Below are 20,283 nucleotides of genomic sequence, written 5' to 3' on the forward strand. Positions count from 1 at the left end.
CTTTGGCTAATTGATTTTTAGTGCTCTGCTGCAGTGTTTTTCAACCCTGATCCTCAAGGCACACTACCCTGCAAGTTTTAGGCATTCCCCTGCTTCAGCACACCTGGTTTCAATTGATGGCTGATTAACAGGGTTTTGTTGAATTGCAGTCATCTGAATGAGGTGTGTTGAAGCAGAGGAACATGTAAAACATGCAGGTCAGTGTGCCTTGAGGATCAGGGTTGGGAAATTCTGCTCTACTCCATGGGCTGATGGGAAGCAGATGGCACTTTAGATTAACTAGGTCTGTTGTATTTATGTGTATTTTTTGTAACCTCATGAACTTCATCCCACATCACTGGTCTTTACATGCTTTCATTCAAAAATGATGGACAGGAAGATAGCCAGAGTATCCCTTCCTCTGTATGGGACTTTCTCGACTTTGTGGCTATTAGAAGTATTGAATAAATATATAAACTGCTTGTCAAATATTCTGACCACTGTGGGCATACACATATATAAAGAATAGATGGCTCATTTATAGTGATGTGCTATCCATAAGTATCGTGGTGCAATCATGTTTTGATCGCTGTGTCAACAACAGATCATTTTTACTCAGGTCGAAAAATAATTGCGAGAATAGTCTTTGTTGTTATTTCGTCCAAAAGCCAGCCAGCCATCAGTAGCCATAAGTATCGATGGCAGGGTTATGGTTTTCAGGTCTCTGTTGGCTGTTGAAATTCATTTTTGTTTGTTAAATAACAAGCACATTAAAATTTAATCATGGTGTTTTTCATTTCATTTTTAATGCAAAAATATTGTCAGCAGTCCGGCTGGTAATCTGTCCCACTCAGAAATCTCTTTCCCGCACAATTAGTGGAACAGCAAATATAATCTGAGCCTTTTGGCTTCAGACCCACAGCATCCAGACAGTGCTGCTGCGCCATAAAGTCATGATGCGCTGGAACTATTAGGTTGTCCTGCTACTCTAAACTGGCATTGCTGGAGAATATTTGACATCTATTTTATTATTATATATTTTTAATGTTCTAAATATTTGACCAGTCGTGAATTTTGTCATATCTATGCATCCTCGGCACATTGTATCATGCGCATTTTGCACTTGTAATAAGTAGGTGAGCACAGGGGCGCCCGAAGCTGTATGGCTGTACACATTGTTCGGACCTTGATATTTTTCTTTAAGTAAAAAGGAAAGGAATAATTTTGGGATTTTTTCATGAACTAACCTTCTTTACTGTTAAGGGGCCTTTCTCCTTAACAACATTGAGGAGAAAAAAGATATTTTGTGTCAAAACATTGTACACAGCGTGTCTGTGTGAGTTGGGTGGGCACGCCAAAGCCTAAGTGTTTTTGGTCAATTTACTTTCGTAAATTTGGCGGCTTGATGTTTTTCTGTAAGCTAAAAATGAATGAGCAGAGTTTGAACCTTCCGCAGTTCTAAGAGCGGTCGTTTGGATCCCTCCTGAGCTTTTTACCATGTGTGTGGTCCGGCGGGTCACCGGTTTATGAGTTTGTTTTGTTTGACGGGTCACACGTTTGGACAACTGTTTAATCCGCTAATGATACGTCCACACCAATCGCGTTACGTGCGTCAAAAGCAAGTCTGACGCTTGAAGTTCGACGCGTGTACATTTTTGATGCGTTCACACCAAACGTGTTTTGAGCGTCAGGCACACTTGGTTTACATTCAAAGTCTATGTGGAGAGTTGCTCTCCCAAAGCTCAAAAGGCTCCAGACGGCTCAAATCGCACCGAGCTTGACGCCGAAAAGCGCCGCCACGGCCCTTGACGCGCCTCCACAAAGACTTTGCATGTAAACCAGGCGCGCCTGAATCTCAGAACGCGTTTGTTATGAACATACCATAAGACTGAGGGTTAAATAGTTAAATCTAGTTGGAACTTTGCCAAAAGAATAGATATTAATCAAACATGGTTGCTTCACCTTCTCCTCCTCTGGATATTTGACATGGTTCTGGTCAGGGCCCTGCAGAGACCTTTGGAGGGTCAGGGGTTCAAAGTTAAAAAAGGGCACATTGAACAACAACTTAAAACATCGTACAACAACACAGCAACAACCCATATTAATCAAGAATCTAATTGGATCGTACTATATCATTGCCATCATGTGGGGACAATGCAAACCAAATGTAGTATAATTTCCCCAACAGGTATAATGTTGCTGTTTCTGCTGCTGACAGTTCTGGAGGTCTGAGTTGATCTGAAACTGTAGTTCTTATACAGCCCATCGGAGAGAAGGTAGCTAATTATGAAGTTATGAAATAAGCAAATTTGCTGCCATTTTACTAATTAAGCCCTAATAATATCTATTTAACCTCTACAACAACTTGGCTGCAGACTGCTTTATAGATCAAAAAAGCTCAAAGGGGTTAACTCTATTTACGGTAATTGTTTGATGTTAGCACCTCAGAGATCTACAATTGTAAAGATATCAAGGCAAAGAAAACAAAGTAGTTGCTGGTAGGGGCCATTCAGACATTCAGGGGCCCCTAGAAATGGTTTAATTGTAACACACACCATAGATCTAAACCTGTAGCATTCATTTATAGAGAAGGACAATATTATTAAATTTTATTTAATGCATTCAGCTGGGGAAAAATTTACATTTAGGATTTAATTAGAAAGTTTACTTTGTAAAAGTTTAAAGAATCATCTTGATAGTTTGATTGTTGTGTTTCCATGGCTACAATATGTTGTAATCTTTGTCTTTGAATTGGGTTTGTAAATACATCACAGCAAACAACCAATAACCAGCGATTGATTTTAAACTTGGCCAATAAACCTGGTCTCCCTCTCACAGATTCACCTTATCTATATCTAAACATGTTAGTGATGCTGAGGTTCTTAGTAGGAAGGGTTGGGGGGGCGGGGGGGTTCTGTCTAAGGCCACATTTACCTTGGGCCGGCCCTGCATGAAGAGCCGCTGTGATGAGTATCTCCGGAATCTGCCTTTAATCCCCCGGTGGCCCCTATGCCAGTCCGCCTATGCTTTGGGGACATTTTGATTCATTTAATTGTGGCATGTTTGGCTTTATGCTGCGGTTCTAATTATTGTTACAGTATTTTAGCTGATGTTTATTTTGTTAACTCTAATTGCTATGGGCCGAATTTTCCTTTAACACTGCAATAACTTCTATTTACAGCCGCTCACTTCCAGCCCAGGTCCCGTCAGCAGCCGCTTTAACCCGCCTGGTAGAAACGTTAAGGAGAAGCAGAGCGAACATTAAGCAGGTGGTACCAGGTGTAGTGGCTAAAATCCTATATTTTAGGCTACTGGTTGCTGTTCCTGAAAGGCGTTGGTTTTACGTGCGCTCAATTAAGACCGTCCGCTCTCTCGTTTATCGTCAACTTTAAAGTTGCTATGATGTTTTCAGCGAAGTCATGGTCTTCCTTTGATATGTTACTTTTAGCCGACATCTTAGTTGGTGTATTTTCTGTACTGACGGATTTGCGTTTATCACTTGCAGCCATTCTTTGAAGTTTTCAGGACGTCTTTTTTAAGCAGCTTTAAGCACAATATTTAACGAAGGGCTCAGAATAAATGTTTCCCTGCGTTAAAGCAGCAATAACAGCTCCCTATAGACAATCTCTGGAGAGCTTGCAAAGAAAAACCACTCACGCCGCCATCTTGGTCGGCCTTCGCCACAGTCGTTCTCGTCTTCCACTGTCTGCTGCTAATCAAGAACGAACCATTTCATGCAGATCCAGGGGCTCTCAGGGCAAATGTGTGCATTTTGGTCTGGGAGTGGTAACATTTAATTTTTACTGCTAAGACCAATTTTAGAAAACACAATATAATTAATTTTGTAACTGACAGGGCCTCATTAAAAAAAACATTCTATAAACAAACAAAAAAATAATAATAAAATTGTGGCTGACCCCCTGCTGGTCCGGGGCCTTTGGAATTGTCATAACTTTTCCGCCCCATTGGCGCCCTTGCAATGAGATATTACATACATGGAAAAACCTTACGAAAGTCAGAAAGTACGATGGCCACGTAAGAAAGGCTTACTGTTCAATTATGCATGAACTGACAATTATAGGCTAACTAGTATAATTATTATTACGAGAGATTTGCGAGGTAACGCAAAAGAAAAAAAGTCCCCATGTCCTAGGGGGGACATCCGTAACTCTTTATTATAAGTTAGCGGGAGAGAGAGAAAAAAATAAATGCGTGACGTGGAAGTAGTCGCTCTGGCAATGACTTTGTTTCAGTAACCATAGAAACAGTTGCGCTTGCCTGTGAGAGTTGTTTGTGAAATTGTTTTGGCCTCCATGTGAAGTTGAGGAAGATGGATAATGTATTAGGACGCAGAGACTGTAGAGACGCCGAGGTTTTCAAGGCATTTCTAATGAAGGACAGCACGAAGAGCAACCGGAATCTGTAAGTAATGTGTTTCTGTCAGTTTTACTTCTTCACCACCGTTTCTTCCACTGTTAGCTTCTCTGTTCAAAAACACGTAATTTTCCATCATTATTCAAAGCAAAACTCACAGTATATAATATATTAAGTATAATTATGTCCTATACTGCAATAGAGTTGCAGATCAATGATCACTTCTTCGAGTTTAAGATAGATATAATTTATAAAATAAACTACTTCTGCTCCCTAATTGGAAATTCCCCAAACGTGTCCAGTTTTGTTTTAAACGCTACCACATCTGAATCATACACAAAGGCGGTCATAGCCTGTTTGGCGCCCTGGGCAGCCACCTTACACACACACACACACATATATATGTATATATATATATATATATATAGAGAGAGAGAGAGAGAGAGAGAGGATAAGAGGATAAGAACCACCCGCGGTGGGTGAGAAGGGAATTTTAAGATTATATAAATTCCCTTTCATCCTCCGAGCTTGGGTCCTCTATGAGAGGCCTAGGAGCTTGAGGGTTCTGCGCAGTATCTTGGCTGTGCCTAGAACTGCACATTTCTGGACTGAGATTTCTGATGTTGTTCCTGGGATCTGTTTTAGCCACTGCTCCAGTTTGGGGGTGACTGCCCCGAGGGCCCCACTGTGGTCTTCACCTTCGAGGCCTTTCCCAGTTCCTCTCTGATGCCCTGGTATTTCTCCAGTTTCTCGTGCTCCTTTTTCCTGATGTTGTAATAGCTTGGTATTGCTACACCCACCACAACTGCTTTCCTCTGTTGTTTATCCACCACCACAATGTCCGGTTGGTTCGCCATTACCATTTTTTCTGTCTGGATCTGGAAGTCCCACAGGATCTTAGCTCCGTCATTCTCCACCACGTTTGGGGGTGTTTCCCACTTTGATCCCAGGGCTTCCAGTCCATATTCTGCACAGATGTTTCTGTACACTATGCTCGCCACTTGGTTATGTCTTTCCATGTACACTTTCCCTCCCAACATCTTGCACCCTGCTGTTATGTGCTGGACTGTCTCAGGGACCTCCTTGCACAACCTTACAGCTTGGGTCTTGTCTGGTGTGGTAGATCTGAGCCTCTATTGCTCTGGTGTCTATATATATATACTGTATATATATATATATATATATATATATATTTATATATATATATATATATACAGTATATATATATATATACTGGATTGAATTTACTTTTTTACCACTTTTTTTGGATGAAGACTTGAGACAATATTTGTTGCGAACTGGTGTATAAATAAACTGAATTAAATTGAAAGTAACTTTTTTTTCTTCCAGCTATGAACATCTGACACAGTTACTCATCAAGGTGATTGACGAGCATACTGAAAATGCTGTGGATGTGGTTGAGGAAATGAGCCGTGATGTAAAGCGAGCTTTATTCAGCGGCATAAAGGGGCCTTTGCGAGAGGTTCCACAAGTTTCATCTGCTGAGCTGCTGACAGAGCAACAGCGCACATTGTTTTCCCAGCCAGAGGAAGTAGTAGCCCAAGAGGATGAAATGGTACTGGCTTTATATACTTACACTTAAAAGTAGCTATATCATTCTGTGAAGTTGAGCTTTCTTTATGTTTGTTTTTTTTTCTCTAGGGAGAAACAGCTCTTCCTAATGTGAGTGAGATTGCTTTCTATCTGGAGCAAGCTGAAGTGGGTTTAGGCAGAGAGGAGATGCAGAGGATTTTCCTTGCTCTTAAGCATCTTGTTGACTCTGAGGGACTACCACGATGCCGGCTGTGGGGAAAAATTTTGGGAATAGAAAGTAACTATATTGTTGCAGAAGCTGAGTACAGAGAGGGAGAAGAGGAGCAAGAGAGCATTGAAGATCAACCTGCAGAGGAGGAGAAAGAGCCTGAAAATCCAGAGAATGAGCAAGTGGAGGTGAGACAAAATATCCACTATCCAATATAGTGGAACAGATCCAGCCATGTCTGTTTATCCTTGTAGGGTCCTGGGGGCTGGGCTGGTGCCTATCTCTTGTACTGTATACTGTTATACAACAAGATAAAAACGGTTAAAACAGTGTCAGCCTACTGGAGTATTGATGAAAGAGAATAAAATATGTGCACATCTGTCCAATCAATCAAGCACGAGACAGTGTTAAAAGGAGCAACAGACAGTTCAGTAAACAGAGTATCAAACAGTTCACCATAAAACACAGAATATCAATAAAAGATTAAAGCAATAAATTACAGTGACAATAATAATAACAATAATAGTAATAATAATAATAAAATACAGGTCCAAATGGTTCTAACAATTATTTTTAGCCCATTATTTGTATAAATCTATTGAATGATAGATATATGGAAAGATTGAAGTCTTTTTTTTTTTATCAGATTAGCATCACTGATCACAGTTTTATAATCAAGGCAATTGAGTTGTTAATGTTATGATTGGTTTTTAGTTGAACCCAGAGAGAGAGAGGTGAGCTGAAAAGCTATGACGAAAAAATAAACAATTACAATTCTGGCAGAAACAAGACTTGACACAGACCCGGCAAGTGTGCAACAATTTAGACTCCAGCAATGAACCAGTAAGTCACAGCTTATATAACGAGGCAGGGTGGAAGATTACAAATGAACCAAGTGAGCCAATCAGAGGGGATGTGTAACAGCTCTAGCAGCATGAGACCAGGGGAACTACACTCCTCAAAAAAATAAAGGGAACACTCAAATAACACATTCTAGATCTGAATGAAAGAAATATTCTCATTGAATACTTTGTTCTGTACAAAGTTGAATGTGCTGACAACAAAATCACACAAAAATCATCAATGGAAATCAAATTTATTAACCAATGGAGGCCTGGATTTGGAGCCACACACAAAATTAAAGTGAAATAACACTACACGCTGATCCAACTTTAATGTAATGTCCTTAAAACAAGTCAAAATGAGGCCCAGTATTGTGTGTGGCCTCCACGTGCCTGTATGACCTCCCTACAACACCTGGGCATGCTCCTGATGAGGTGGCGGATGGTCTCCTGAGGGATCTCCTCCCAGACCTGGACTAAAGCATTCGCCAACTCCTGGACAGTCTGTGGTGCAACATTGCACCATTGGTCCATTGGTGGATGGAGCGAGACATGATGTCCCAGATGTGCTCAATCGGATTCAGGTCTGGGGAACGGGCTGGCCAGTCCATAGCTTCAATGCCTTCATCTTGCAGCCACATGAGGTCTAGCATTGTCCTGCATTAGGAGGAACCCAGGGCCAACCGCACCAGCATATGGTCTCACAAGGGGTCTGAGGATCTCATCTCGGTACCCAATGGCAGTCAGGCTACCTCTGGTGAGCACATGGAGGGCTGTGCGGCCCTCCAAAGAAATGCCACCCCACACCATTACTGACCCACTGCCAAACCGGTCATGCTGAAGGATGTTGCAGGCAGCAGACCGCTCTCCACGGCGTCTCCAGACTCTGTCACGTCTGTCACATGTGCTCAGTGTGAACCTGCTTTCATCTGTGAAGAGCACAAGGCGCCAGTGGCGAATTTGCCAATCCTGGTGTTCTCTGGCAAATGCCAAGCGTCCTGCACGGTGTTGAGCTGTGAGCACAACCCCCATCTGTGGACGTCGGGCCCTCATACCATCCTCATGGAGTCGGTTTCTAACCGTTTGTGCAGACACATGCACATTTGTGGCCTGCTGGAGGTCATTTTGCAGGGCTCTGGCAGTGCTCCTCCTGTTCCTTCTTGCACAAAGGCGGAGGTAGCGATCCTGCTGCTGGGTTGTTGCCCTCCTACGGCCTCCTCCACGTCTCCTGGTGTACTGGCCTGTCTCCTGGTAGCGCCTCCAGCCTCTGGACACTACGCTGACAGACACAGCAAACCTTCTTGCCACAGCTTGCATTGATGTGCCATCCTGGATGAGCTGCACTACCTGAGCCACTTGTGTGGGTTGTGGAGTCCGTCTCATGCTACCACAAGTGTGAAAGCACCACCAACATTCAAAACTGACCAAAACATCAGCCAGACAGCATAGGTACTGAGAAGTGGTCTGTGGTCCCAACTGCAGAACCACTCCTTTATTGAGTGTGTCTTGCTAATAGCCAATAATTTCCACCTGTTGTCTATTCCATTTGCACAACAGCAGGTGAAATTGATTGTCAATCAGTGTTGCTTCCTAAGTGGACAGTTTGATTTCACAGAAGTTTGATTTACTTGGAGTTATATTGTGTTGTTTAAGTGTTCCCTTTATTTTTTTGAGCAGTGTATAAGAGGAACACTAGGAACACAATAGGAACTAAACTAATATACAAAAAGCGCACAGATGAAGGACTAACACTGATTTGTACAGAAAACAAAACACAATAAATAACTAAGAAACTAAGCACAAAGGAATGCTGAACTATGGAGAAAATCACCAACAATAATAAGCCATTATTAAATGCTTTTAGTTCTTTGGGATTTAGATGAGAACTGAAGAAGGAGAGAACAGAACAATAATAAACAGAAAGGAAACACAAAAACAAATCAAACCATAAACATTAGTAGATCATGATAGTTTAGGTCCAATCCCTTCAAATCTTCACAATTAGGAGATGATTCCTCTGTAAACAATGCATTCTGCTCTTTGGTGGGTATTTTTCAGGCAGATCCTCTTCCTCAATCAATTTATAAACCCCAACTTGATGCACCAAAGGAGGCCATTGGAACAGGTGCTAATAAATTTGCTTACTACGTGTGCAAAGAGCCAGGTCTTCCTTGGATAAAGCTCCCCTCAGTTAGTCCTGCACAGATCAACACTGCTCGTCAGATCCGTAAATTCTTTACTGGAAACCTGGAGAGCCCTGTTGTAAGCTACCCGCCATTCCCTGGGAATGAGTCTAATTATCTGAGAGCACAGATTGCTCGGATCTCTGCTGGTACACAGGTTAGTCCTCAGGGTTTCTACCAGGGAGGGGAGGAGGAAGATGACGAGGAAGATGAGATACCCCGAGACAGCTTTGAAGTGAACCCTGATTTTGAGGACATTCCTGTTAGTGAAATGGCTGAATCATTGTCAACATGGGTCCATCATGTCCAACACATCTTGCAACAGGTAAATCCCTTCTCTCAGAAACAGGAACATTTTCTCAACTACTCCACACATTTACTGAGTGATCACTGATTCAGGGCCGCTGTACTTGGGTGAACATAGCTGTGAAACCAGATGAAGAGTCTAATGAGGATGAGGAAGGTGATGAGAACGAAGAAGAGTCTGAAGAGGTGGAGCCAGAGGTTGGACCTGCTTTGCTCACACCTCTCTCCCAAGATGCAGGTCAGAGAATTTATATATATATATATGTGTGTGTGTGTGTGTGTGTGGGCGTGTGTGTGTGGGGGGGTGAACACATACGCAATATGATTCTCTGGATTTTTTTGTAAAATTTGTATCTCACAGTTGAGATAAAGCTATGATAAAAACCTTTCCATTTTTTAAGTGGAAAAAAACCTGAAACATTGTACCAAATACTTATTTTTCATTCTGCATTAAGCTTTATTTTAGAAAAGAAAAATATTCCCTTGGTAAAAGCATTTAACTCGAAAATTGCTTACCAATCTGGATACCAGTATATGAATGTGTGAGTACTGTGGGTGCAGTTGGGTGTCGAAACATCTTTTAGTGGCATGTTTGACTTAGAAAGCACCCAGCAGACTCAGTACTTTCACTTTCGTCTTACCATAACTGTGAGTTGCATTATGTCAGAAGACAAAGGTTTTCATGATGCTGCAGGCACAGTTTTGGTATTTTAGCTTACTCCATCAGTGGTATTTTTGTGAGACTCTGTTTTTAACTTAAAGAGGTCCATCATATCACTTTTATGACACAGGTTATGAGAAGTGTTCGACATATTTTAAAATTTTTAAAATCCTCCAGTCTTGTTGAGCCAGCTGATTCTTACCTTTTTTTCTTGTGTGTCTTCAGAAATGTTTAATACTTCTCCATGGAGCTCCAAGGTGTCCACCATACTGACTTTTCAGCATGCTATAGCTGTGCTGCGTTCTAACCTGTGGCCAGGAGCATTTGCTTATGCATGTGGAAAGTAAATGCAGAACGAAATAAAGCTGTTTGTTTTAGTGTTTTCTCTCTGTATGGTAATACTATAACTAACAGGTTTTTTTTCACCAATCTTAGGAAGTTTGAGAACATTTATATTGGATGGGGTCTGAAGTATGTAGGGGAGGTGTACAGCCCACCCATTCCCCCACCACCACTAATGGAATATCAAAATGGACCAGAAATCACAGAGGGCCTGGACCCAACCCCAGAGGAAGAGCAAGCTTTGAAAGAAGATTTAGAAGAGCAGCAAGCTGCCTTGGAGGAGGCAGAGGCTTCAGAAGACGATGAAGATGAAGACTAATAAATATGTAATCTAAATATATATTTGAAATCTAATTGTGAAGTGAATTAAATTAGAAAATATATTTCAATGAAGAATAAAATTTTTTCCACTTAATTAAAAACTCCTCTGGTCTAGGGCTGAGAAATAAATAAATGAAAATAGATGTTGACATAGACATGTTATCAATATAAATAGAAAATTTGTCTGATAGAATGTTCAATAATTTCACTGAACTCTGATCCAGAACCGCACAGCATTCTGGGGAATGTAGGCGGAGGAAAAGCTTTAGCTCCTCTCACAGCTAGCCAGGCAAGGTGGGTAGCATCAACTACCTCATTTTCTTTGGTTACCTAGCAACCTGTTGAGTAACTTGTGCAGCAGTTTCAGGTTTTTCCATTGTGCCTCATAACTCCTTAAAAATAAAAAAACAGCAGCGTGGAGAGAAATGAGAAAATGAGAACAGCTGGAGGATACTGAATAAAACGGGGAAGGTCATGCCACCAGTTTGACAGTATTTTAGGTATTTAAAACAAAAACTAATCAATAATTATTGATATTGACTGATTTGATCAATCAATCATCTTACATGCTTATCCCTTGTGGGATCACCAGGGGTGCTGGTGCCTATCTCCAGCAGTCAACAGGGAAGAGGCCTGCTCACCCTGGATAGGTCTCCAGTAAAAATTTACATATATAGGTCATGACATTCACAGATTAATAAATGGAATAACATTTATTTTATTCTCTGCTGTTGTTGCTCACATAAACTATTTCATTATGGCAGGTTTAAATCGAACTCTTATCTGCAAGAATACTCTGACTGAGAATTCCATACAACCAGATGGGCCAATTTATAATACTGGTGGTTTTCTTATCACTTATCCTATCCTTCGTTCCGTACTCCAGCTCAGCAGGTGGCAGTAATGCACATGTAGTCTGGCACATTTAACCGGCAGTAGATCTTGTGTGTTAAACGATTGAGGGAAGTTGGAGGTCAGTTTGTCACGTGCTGTTTTAGAACTCTCCAGAAACATGGGCGCCTGTTTGAAGATGGCTGGTACTGTTCAGCGGATCCACAGAACTCCTTATAAGCCTGGACAGCTGTTCAGGAGCGGAGCGATTCCGTATCTGACCGAGGCCACCGGTCAGCTCCGGCTCCAGCCGTCACCGCGCTTCAACACCCTGTCTTCCGTCGGCAGCACTCCGGTGACCACGGGCTGCAGGCTTACCCGACACCACCGCTGGGTTCGGGTCGCGGGGGTATCCCTAGCTCATACCGCTACCAACACGTCCCCTTGTGGACTAAGTGTACCAGTTCGGTTTTTGGGTAACCGGGCCAGTGGGGCAGGTTTCTCTGGGGAGGACGGCGGGGAGAACGCGGCTTCTGGAGGAGATGAGTCTGGAGGGGATGGAGAAGCTCCCTACAGCGGACCGCAGATGACGGCTCTCACCCCCATGATGGTCCCGGAGGTGTTTCCCAACGTCCCGCTGATCGCTGTGAGCAGGAACCCGGTGTTTCCCCGTTTCATAAAGATAATCGAGGTGAGGATGATGTAATGTTACGTGTTTTCAGTGGCTCCAAGGTCACCGAGCGGGTGGAGACGAAGCTGAAGTTGGTTTCCGATTCGGAAAATGGGCGATTACACCTAATTTTTCCACTATCTTTCGCATCTTTAATAAACTCTAGTTTAAAAACTACAACACCTAGACCAGGGGTGCCCAAAGTCTGTTCTCGAGGGCCGGTGTTATGCCCAGAAATGCATGCCTGCCGAGAATTGCATCCCCTGTCGCGGGAGCGCGCATCTTTCTAAACTCTCGCATTTTAATGAGGAAACGGACTGAAATATGACCGAAGACGAAACTTTTAAAGATATTCGTAACAATATCACGTTTCTTAAACATGTCAGCCTTAAAACGGTGGGTTTTATATCGCAGATTAATTGAAATAAATACGGTTTTTACACATTTATTGAGACAAATGAGTCGAACGTTTTTCAGTCCGTGTCTGAAGAAAATGCTCTCCGCATTTGGTTTGAAATTTCCCGATTTTTCTTTTAACATCATATTAGCTTAAAGTATTACAAAACAGAGGCCCATTATGTAGAACATTTTATATCATGCTTAACTGTCTAGCATATTAATGTAGAGGGGATGCATTTTAATGACTGAGCCTGCCAATATTTGTATCCCCTGTCTATTGTTGATATGAAACGTATAGCAGTTGCACAGAGAATAAGTGTCATTACGTAGAAAAGGTGAAGTCCCTCTTAACTCTTCATTTCTTCAAGTTAGCAGAGGGATGCATTTTCTGGCATAGCAAATTATTACCTTGCCAATACATGTAGGCCTTATATATTTTCCACAAATATAATTCTACTGATACAAAATGTATACCAGCAGTTCATAAAACAAGTGTGATTGTATAGAAAAAGTAATTTCACTCTTGACTCTTTATTTCTCCATGTAAGCAGGGGATGCATGTACAGCAAAGCCTATTATTAGGCTGCCAAAATATGCATGGCCTCTCCATGTTCTTCAAATATTATCCTATCGATATAAAACCCATACCAGTAATTCATAGAACATCTCTGATTATGTAGAAAAGGTGAAATCCCTCTTTAATTCTTTATTTATCCAAGTTAGCAGGGGATGCATTTTGTGGCAATATGGATGTTGAGCCTGCCAAAATATGCATGCCCTACCTATTTTTCTCAAATATTATCTTATTGATTTAAAACTTATATCAGCAGTTCATAGAACAAGTGTGATTTTGTAGAAAAAGTTATTTCACTCTAAACTCTTTATTTATCCAAGTTAGCAGGTGTTGTTGCGCAACACCCCCCCCCTCCTTTCTGTCTCTACTCTCTCACTCTCGTACTTCCTCTTCTGAGAGGGGAGATGTGCTACCAGCTCTCCGTCTAACGGGTCCGTTGAGTTTCCTAAATCTGCTGGGATTTACCCTGTCCAGAACTGAAGTAAACTCTGTTTAAGCTGGTTTCGAGAAACGATTCGCCTGGTTATCTGACGGCCTACATCCAGGTGTCCCACCCTTCTTCCCCCTGTGAATTAGCCAGACTGAGCAGCCTACAGCCAACTAGTTTCACAGAGCACACCTGTTAACGGTCGCTCGTTCTCTATTTTGCAACTTGCATTTGTTATTGAACCAGGTAGGTTTTAGTGACTCGGTCGAGTCCCAAGGATGAGGTTTTAAATATGGGCTACCAGCAACCTAAAAACATTTTCCACCTCTTCCTCTCCAGAATCAAACATCACAGCTATTTTACAACCATCAAAGAACTTTAAGGTGACTCATTAACTGAATGTCCACAACATCTTTTAGATTTTCTTTATGCTAAATATTTTATTAGTAAGGCATTTTTGCAAGGGTCAGTACAGCTTAATTCAGTAGCAGAAATAATCAAATAAGTAAAATCAATCATCTAGTCTATCTTTCCCTACTGCTGACACTGAGAACTAAAAAAGGGAACCTTTGAGAGAGACGGACGGAGTTTGGCGTTTCGAACCCCAGACCTGGCTTGATGATGAAGAAGGTGTGGCAGCAGGAGGAAGATGTTGATCGGCGAAGGCCAGGATCTCCGCAGGTCTGATGAGCTTCCTCTCCGCATGGATGCTGAGGTCACACAGGACTTGGTGCTGGCAGGAAAAAAGGCACCAGTTCTTCTTCCTTGTCTTTGTCTTCATCTTTGTCTTTGGGGTCAGAACCCAGCCGATGAGAGAAGTGCGATTCGAAGCCACAGATTGTGGGCCAGACGGGTTGGTCTCCATGTGCAGGACAGTCTCCGGCTCCGTGGCCCCGGCTCTTCTTCAGCTGCAGAGTTCTTTGTCCATCTCGATCTTGGCTCGAAGCTGCCCGGAGGATCCAACGAACGGTTCCTCTTTTGCACTCACCTTATATAGGGTTCATCCACCCCCCTGGTGCGCCTGCTGTCTGCTTAGACAGATGATCTCATATCCATCACTGTCTTACAGACATTTCCTGATGTCTGTGCCAATGTCTCAGGGTTGCTCAACCTCCTGTGTCCCTTGCCTGCACAACCTTTCACCTACTCTCTACCTCCAACATATCAGTGATGTTTAATTGCAGTTACACCTTCTTACACCATTTCAAGTTTAATGTCAAAATCACATTTATATCACATTTATTTTCTTTAGCTTCTCTGATTTAGCATTCATTTATAATTTTATAACCATAACTTATATCACATTTATTTTCTTCAGCTTCTCTGATCTATCATTCATTTATGATTTTATAACCATAACTTATTAATTATTCTTATTATAATCTTAATGTGAGTTATTACAGATGTTTTTCTGAAAAGAAACCAAGAATAATACATGATTCTAATTATTTACTACTAAAGTTACAGTTACTTGTTTTTCTTGTAGTTCCCACAAATATAAGTGTATTATTACAAGTAAACCAATATTCATATAAGTATTTTACTTTGAATCTTATCCAATTACTAATAATGTTTAGATTTCATTCTTTAAAACTTTCATACTTTAAACTAAGGAATAGTCTCAGCTATTTTTATAAATCTGCAGGCTGGAAACTTCCTCTTTTTCCAGGAAACCTGCTTTTCTTGTTTCATGAATCTCTCTGACTGACTATGATTTCTTATGATTAGATAGAAAAATGTAGAATTAAAGCAAAGTTTGCATGAGACAAAAACAACACACACAACCAGATTTATTTTATTGACACTTAAGTCTACTGTTGGGCCTTGATATCACTTGAGTGATTCATTTTAAAGATAACTTTATTTATTATTACTGTTAAACTAACTTTATTGACACTTAAGTCTACTGTTGGGCCTTGATGTCACTTGAGTGATTCATTTTAAAGATAACTTTATTTATTATTACTGTTAAACTAAAATCTCCAGCATGGGGAAGTGGGATGAGCTCGGATTTTCTTGACACAGGGGATGCATTTTGTGGCAATATGGATGTCGAGCCTGCCAAAATATGCATGCCCTACCTATTTTCCTCAAATTTTATCCTATTGCTATGAAATTCATACCAGCAGTTCATACAACTACTCTGATTATGTAGAAAAAGTTATTTCACTCTAAACTCTTTATTTATCCAAGTTAGCAGGGGATGCATTTTGTGGCAATATGGATGTTGAGCCTGCCAAAATATGCATGCCCTATCTATTTTCCTCAAATATTATCTTATTGATTTAAAACTTATATCAGCAGTTCATAGAACAAGTGTGATTTTGTAGAAAAAGTTATTTCACTCTAAACTCTTTATTTATCCAAGTTAGCAGGGGATGCATTTTTTGGCAATATGGATGTCGAGCCTGCCAAAATATGCATGCCCTACCTATTTTCCTCAAATTTTATCCTATTGCTATGAAATTCATACCAGCAGTTCATACAACTACTCTGATTATGTAGAAAAAGTTATTTCACTCTAAACTCTTTATTTCTCTATTTTAGCAGGGGATGCATTTTACGGCAAGGCCTATCATTAGCCTGCCAAAATATGCATGCCCCCTCTATTTTCCTCAAATATTATCCTATTGATATGAAACTAATATCACTAGTTAAGGGAACAAATGTGATTATGTAGAAAAAGTTATTCCACTCATAACTCTGTATTTCTCTATTTTAGCAGGGGATGCATTTTACGGCAAGGCCTATCATTAGCCTGCCAAAATATGCATGCCCCCTCTATTTTCCTCAAATATTATCCTATTGATATGAAACTAATATCACTAGTTAAGGGAACAAATGTGATTATGTAGAAAAAGTTATTCCACTCATAACTCTGTATTTCTCTATTTTAGCAGGGGATGCATTTTACGGCAAGGCCTATCATTAGCCTGCCAAAATATGCATGCCCCCTCTATTTTCCTCAAATATTATCCTATTGATATGAAACTAATATCACTAGTTAAGGGAACAAATGTGATTATGTAGAAAAAGTTATTCCACTCATAACTCTGTATTTCTCTATTTTAGCAGGGGATGCATTTTACGGCAAGGCCTATCATTAGCCTGCCAAAATATGCATGCCCCCTCTATTTTCCTCAAATATTATCCTATTGATATGAAACTTATACCAGCAGTTCATAGAACAAGTGTGATTATGTAGAAAAAGTTATTGCACTCATAACTCTGTATTTCTCTATTTTAGCAGGGGATGCATTTTACGGCAAGGCCTATCATTAGCCTGCCAAAATATGCATGCCCCCTCTATTTTTCTCAAATATTATCCTACTGATATGAAACTTATACCAGCAATTCATAGAACAAGTGTGATTATGTAGAAAAAGTTATTCCACTCTTAACTCTGTATTTCTCCATTTTAGCAGGGGATGCATTTTACGGCAAGGCCTATCATTAGCCTGCCAAAATATGCATGCCCCCTCTATTTTCCTCAAATGTCATCCTATTGACATGACATTCATACCAGTAGCTAAGAGGATAAGTGTAATTATGTAGAAAAGGTAAAATCCCTCTTGACTCTTTATTTTTTCAAGCTAGGAGGGGGATGCATTTTTTGGCAATATCGAATTTGAGCCTGCCGATATTTGCATGCCATACCTATTTTCCCCAAATATCATCCTATTGATATAAAACTCATACCAGCAGTTAAGGGAACAAATGTGATTATGTAGAAAATGTTATTTCTTTATTATCGCTATTGCAAGGATACTGAAGGAAATAAATCTGACAATGCATCTTTGCTAAATGTAAAGCATGCACAAACCATTTTTATTTTGGTTTAACATAAAAATTAAATCACTTTTTTTCATTAATTTCAACAAAAGAATATTCATAACAAAAATTTTTGGAAAACCAATTAAGTCAACAAAAATTATGTCACATGTTTAAACTGAAAATCCACAGAACTGCAGTCATTAACGAATTAGATTGGTACAAACATAAAATCTATAAACACATTGCACAGCAGTAGTCTGTGTCGGTTTGTGGGACCTTAATGCAGCCTTGGTGGTACCACCAGTTGCATCTGTCACATGTGATCTGTAAATAAATAATACAAAATGGTCAAATAACAACATAAAGAATGTTTTTTTTAGTTCCTTATCTGTTTACTGAAGGTGATATTGGGTTTTGCCAACATAAAGCTTCTTCTTAATTATCAATATATGATTGGTAGAACTTTATTTGAGGAGATGACAGCATGTTCCTGACATGTATGGAGGTAAAAAAAATTCTAGGACCACAAGCAACTGTGTTTAATGTTTTACGACTGTACTTAAAAAAAAAAAAAACTTAAGCTACTTCCCACTTACCTGCCTTGGGTGTTTATTTATTTTATTATGATTTATTTTTGTATATCTACATACTTTGCAACTATTTTAAGGATGGTATATGGTTTGCTTGAATTGATTTTTCACTGCATTACATTGTTGTCTTACCCACATGTGATCTTCTGTGTCCTCACTGCCACAGTGTCTGCAGAGTCTCCACTGACTCTACAGAAAAACAAACCGCATCTTTAAATCAATGTTATAAAATAATCTTAATGGTATTTTTTTGCGTTTTTTTTTTCTTTTAAATAATTCCATTTGTTAGTGTTCTTTTGAAAGTGGAACAATAATCCTCTGTGTAGATCTCAGTCGTCTAATCATCCCTTTTTGATAATGTCTGGTCTCATAAACAAATACAAGTAATAGAAACTGTACATCATATTGGCATATTAGGCAGGCGCACATGGTGTCTGTCTATTCATGAATTGAAACACACATGTATTTAAGGTATTTCTGGGATTTATGGTAAAAGAAAGCATCACTTAGTGTTTACCTTTTTATAATTTTCTCCAACTTAAGCCACTGAAAGTATAAAAATGGCATTCAGAAAATTTTAATATGTCTACATATATATGTGTATACATCTTGTGAAATTTGTCATTTTGTAAATGTTAATTTTATGAAAACACAGTAATGAATATAATGGTTCACATAATACATCTCATTCCAGTTTTGTACTTTCACAAACTGCAAGTCCTTTTTGCTTATTAAGTTACATTAAAGCTACTCAAGAAAAGTGTAATTGTATCCTAGAACAATTTTAAGTTTGTTGATTATGTTTTTTGCCTCAACAGTTATTGGGCTGTGTTATGTGTAATTTATTTATTAGAGATCAAGGCCAGGTGTATTGAAATGTTCTTCACTAATTGAATTTGACATAAACACTAACATGATTGTACTTCACACATCTGCAAAGTTCAATATTTTAATATTTCTAATTAGATAAAATAGCTGACCTAACACAATTTTTTTGTGCGTGCATGATTTTACACACAACATAGTATCCCACCCACATAGGAACTGAATAAAAAATATGTCAAAAGACACCTGATTCTGAGAGAAGTGTGGAAGACATGTTGAGTCTCATGGTATTAACAGCTTCTGCTGCTGATGGAAAGTTCAGGTCCTTGTTTTCCAGTATGCACTCTGCAAACTGTAAAGGCAAATATATTTTTTTCAAAAAAGAAAGAAGAGTAACAGCGGACTCATTACAAATACAAAATATTTGTCGAAGTATTAGATTGTCATATAGAGGTCATGACATTTATGAATAATTTAACATTTTTGCTATACTTATTTCAGACTCTTTCCATTGTCATTAAAATAAATCAACCATGTAATAAAGCAATATAATTCATAAACTACATTATATTTCAGGCAGAAATGCACAGTTTAAGTTGTTAAGCCAAAGCTGTTCATCATCTTAAAAGTTCTACTCCTACAAAATAGCATTAGATTAATGGCAATGTGATTATTAGAAAACCACTTTCATATTAATCTTTTTTTCACAACATCAAAAACGTAAACAAGCATGTATACCAATATATTGATATATAATTCTATCTATCTTCAGACATAGATAGATATACATGTATGTGGAAAGAGACAGAACAGTACACATAAAGGTTATATAAATTGATTTGTAAACAGACAATGTTCTACATTACATAAGAAATATAAGTAATCATAGTCAAGTATATACAGTACAGACCAAAAGTTTGGACACACAGTTGTGTCCAAACTTTTGGTCTGTACTGTGTATATATATATATATATACTGTATATAAAAACATAAAACCACGGCTGCCCAAATCACGGCAGAATTAAATGTGCACCTCAACTCTCCTGTTTCCACCAAAACTGTCCGTCGGGAGCTCCACAGGGTCAATATACACGGCCGGGCTGCTATAGCCAAACCTTTGGTCACTCGTGCCAATGCCAAACGTCGGTTTCAATGGTGCAAGAAGCGCAAATCTTGGGCTGTGGACAATATGAAACATGTATTGTTCTCTGATGAGTCCACCTTTACTGTTTTCCCCACATCCGGGAGAGTTACAGTGTGGAGAAGCCCCAAAGAAGCGTACCACCCAGACTGTTGCATGCCCAGAGTGAAGCATGGGGGTGGATCAGTGATGGTTTGGGCTGCCATATCATGGCATTCCCTTGGCCCCATACTTGTGCTAGATGGGCGCGTCACTGCCAAGGACTACCGAACCATTCTGGA

General features: G+C 39.8%; 2 protein-coding genes across 4 annotated transcripts in view; both read left to right on the top strand.

The window, feature by feature from the left end:
* The first annotated feature begins 3,846 nt into the window (after window positions 1-3,846).
* On the top strand, window positions 3,847-10,832 carry rsph4a (radial spoke head component 4A). Its single transcript, XM_028028653.1, has 7 exons — window positions 3,847-4,401; window positions 5,704-5,929; window positions 6,016-6,303; window positions 9,016-9,465; window positions 9,540-9,684; window positions 10,333-10,450; window positions 10,543-10,832. Exons 1-7 carry the CDS (start codon window positions 4,310-4,312, stop codon window positions 10,766-10,768), a joined length of 1,545 nt encoding a protein of 514 aa, XP_027884454.1. The 5' UTR covers window positions 3,847-4,309; the 3' UTR covers window positions 10,769-10,832.
* An 870-nt stretch (window positions 10,833-11,702) lies between these two features.
* The window catches only part of lonp1 (lon peptidase 1, mitochondrial), a 37,356-nt gene continuing 28,775 nt past the window's right edge, over window positions 11,703-20,283 (top strand). Inside the window, exon 1 of one of the 3 annotated variants that reach the window (XM_028028633.1) lies at window positions 11,703-12,292. In XM_028028633.1, coding sequence (XP_027884434.1) covers window positions 11,783-12,292 — 510 coding nt within the window. In that variant the 5' untranslated portion in view covers window positions 11,703-11,782. The remainder of the gene's footprint in view (window positions 12,293-20,283) is intronic. The other 2 variants (XM_028028634.1, XM_028028632.1) reach the window with 2 other exon arrangements.

The sequence above is a fragment of the Xiphophorus couchianus genome, chromosome 9 (assembly GCF_001444195.1).
Source record: "Xiphophorus couchianus chromosome 9, X_couchianus-1.0, whole genome shotgun sequence".
Taxonomy (NCBI): domain Eukaryota; kingdom Metazoa; phylum Chordata; class Actinopteri; order Cyprinodontiformes; family Poeciliidae; genus Xiphophorus; species Xiphophorus couchianus.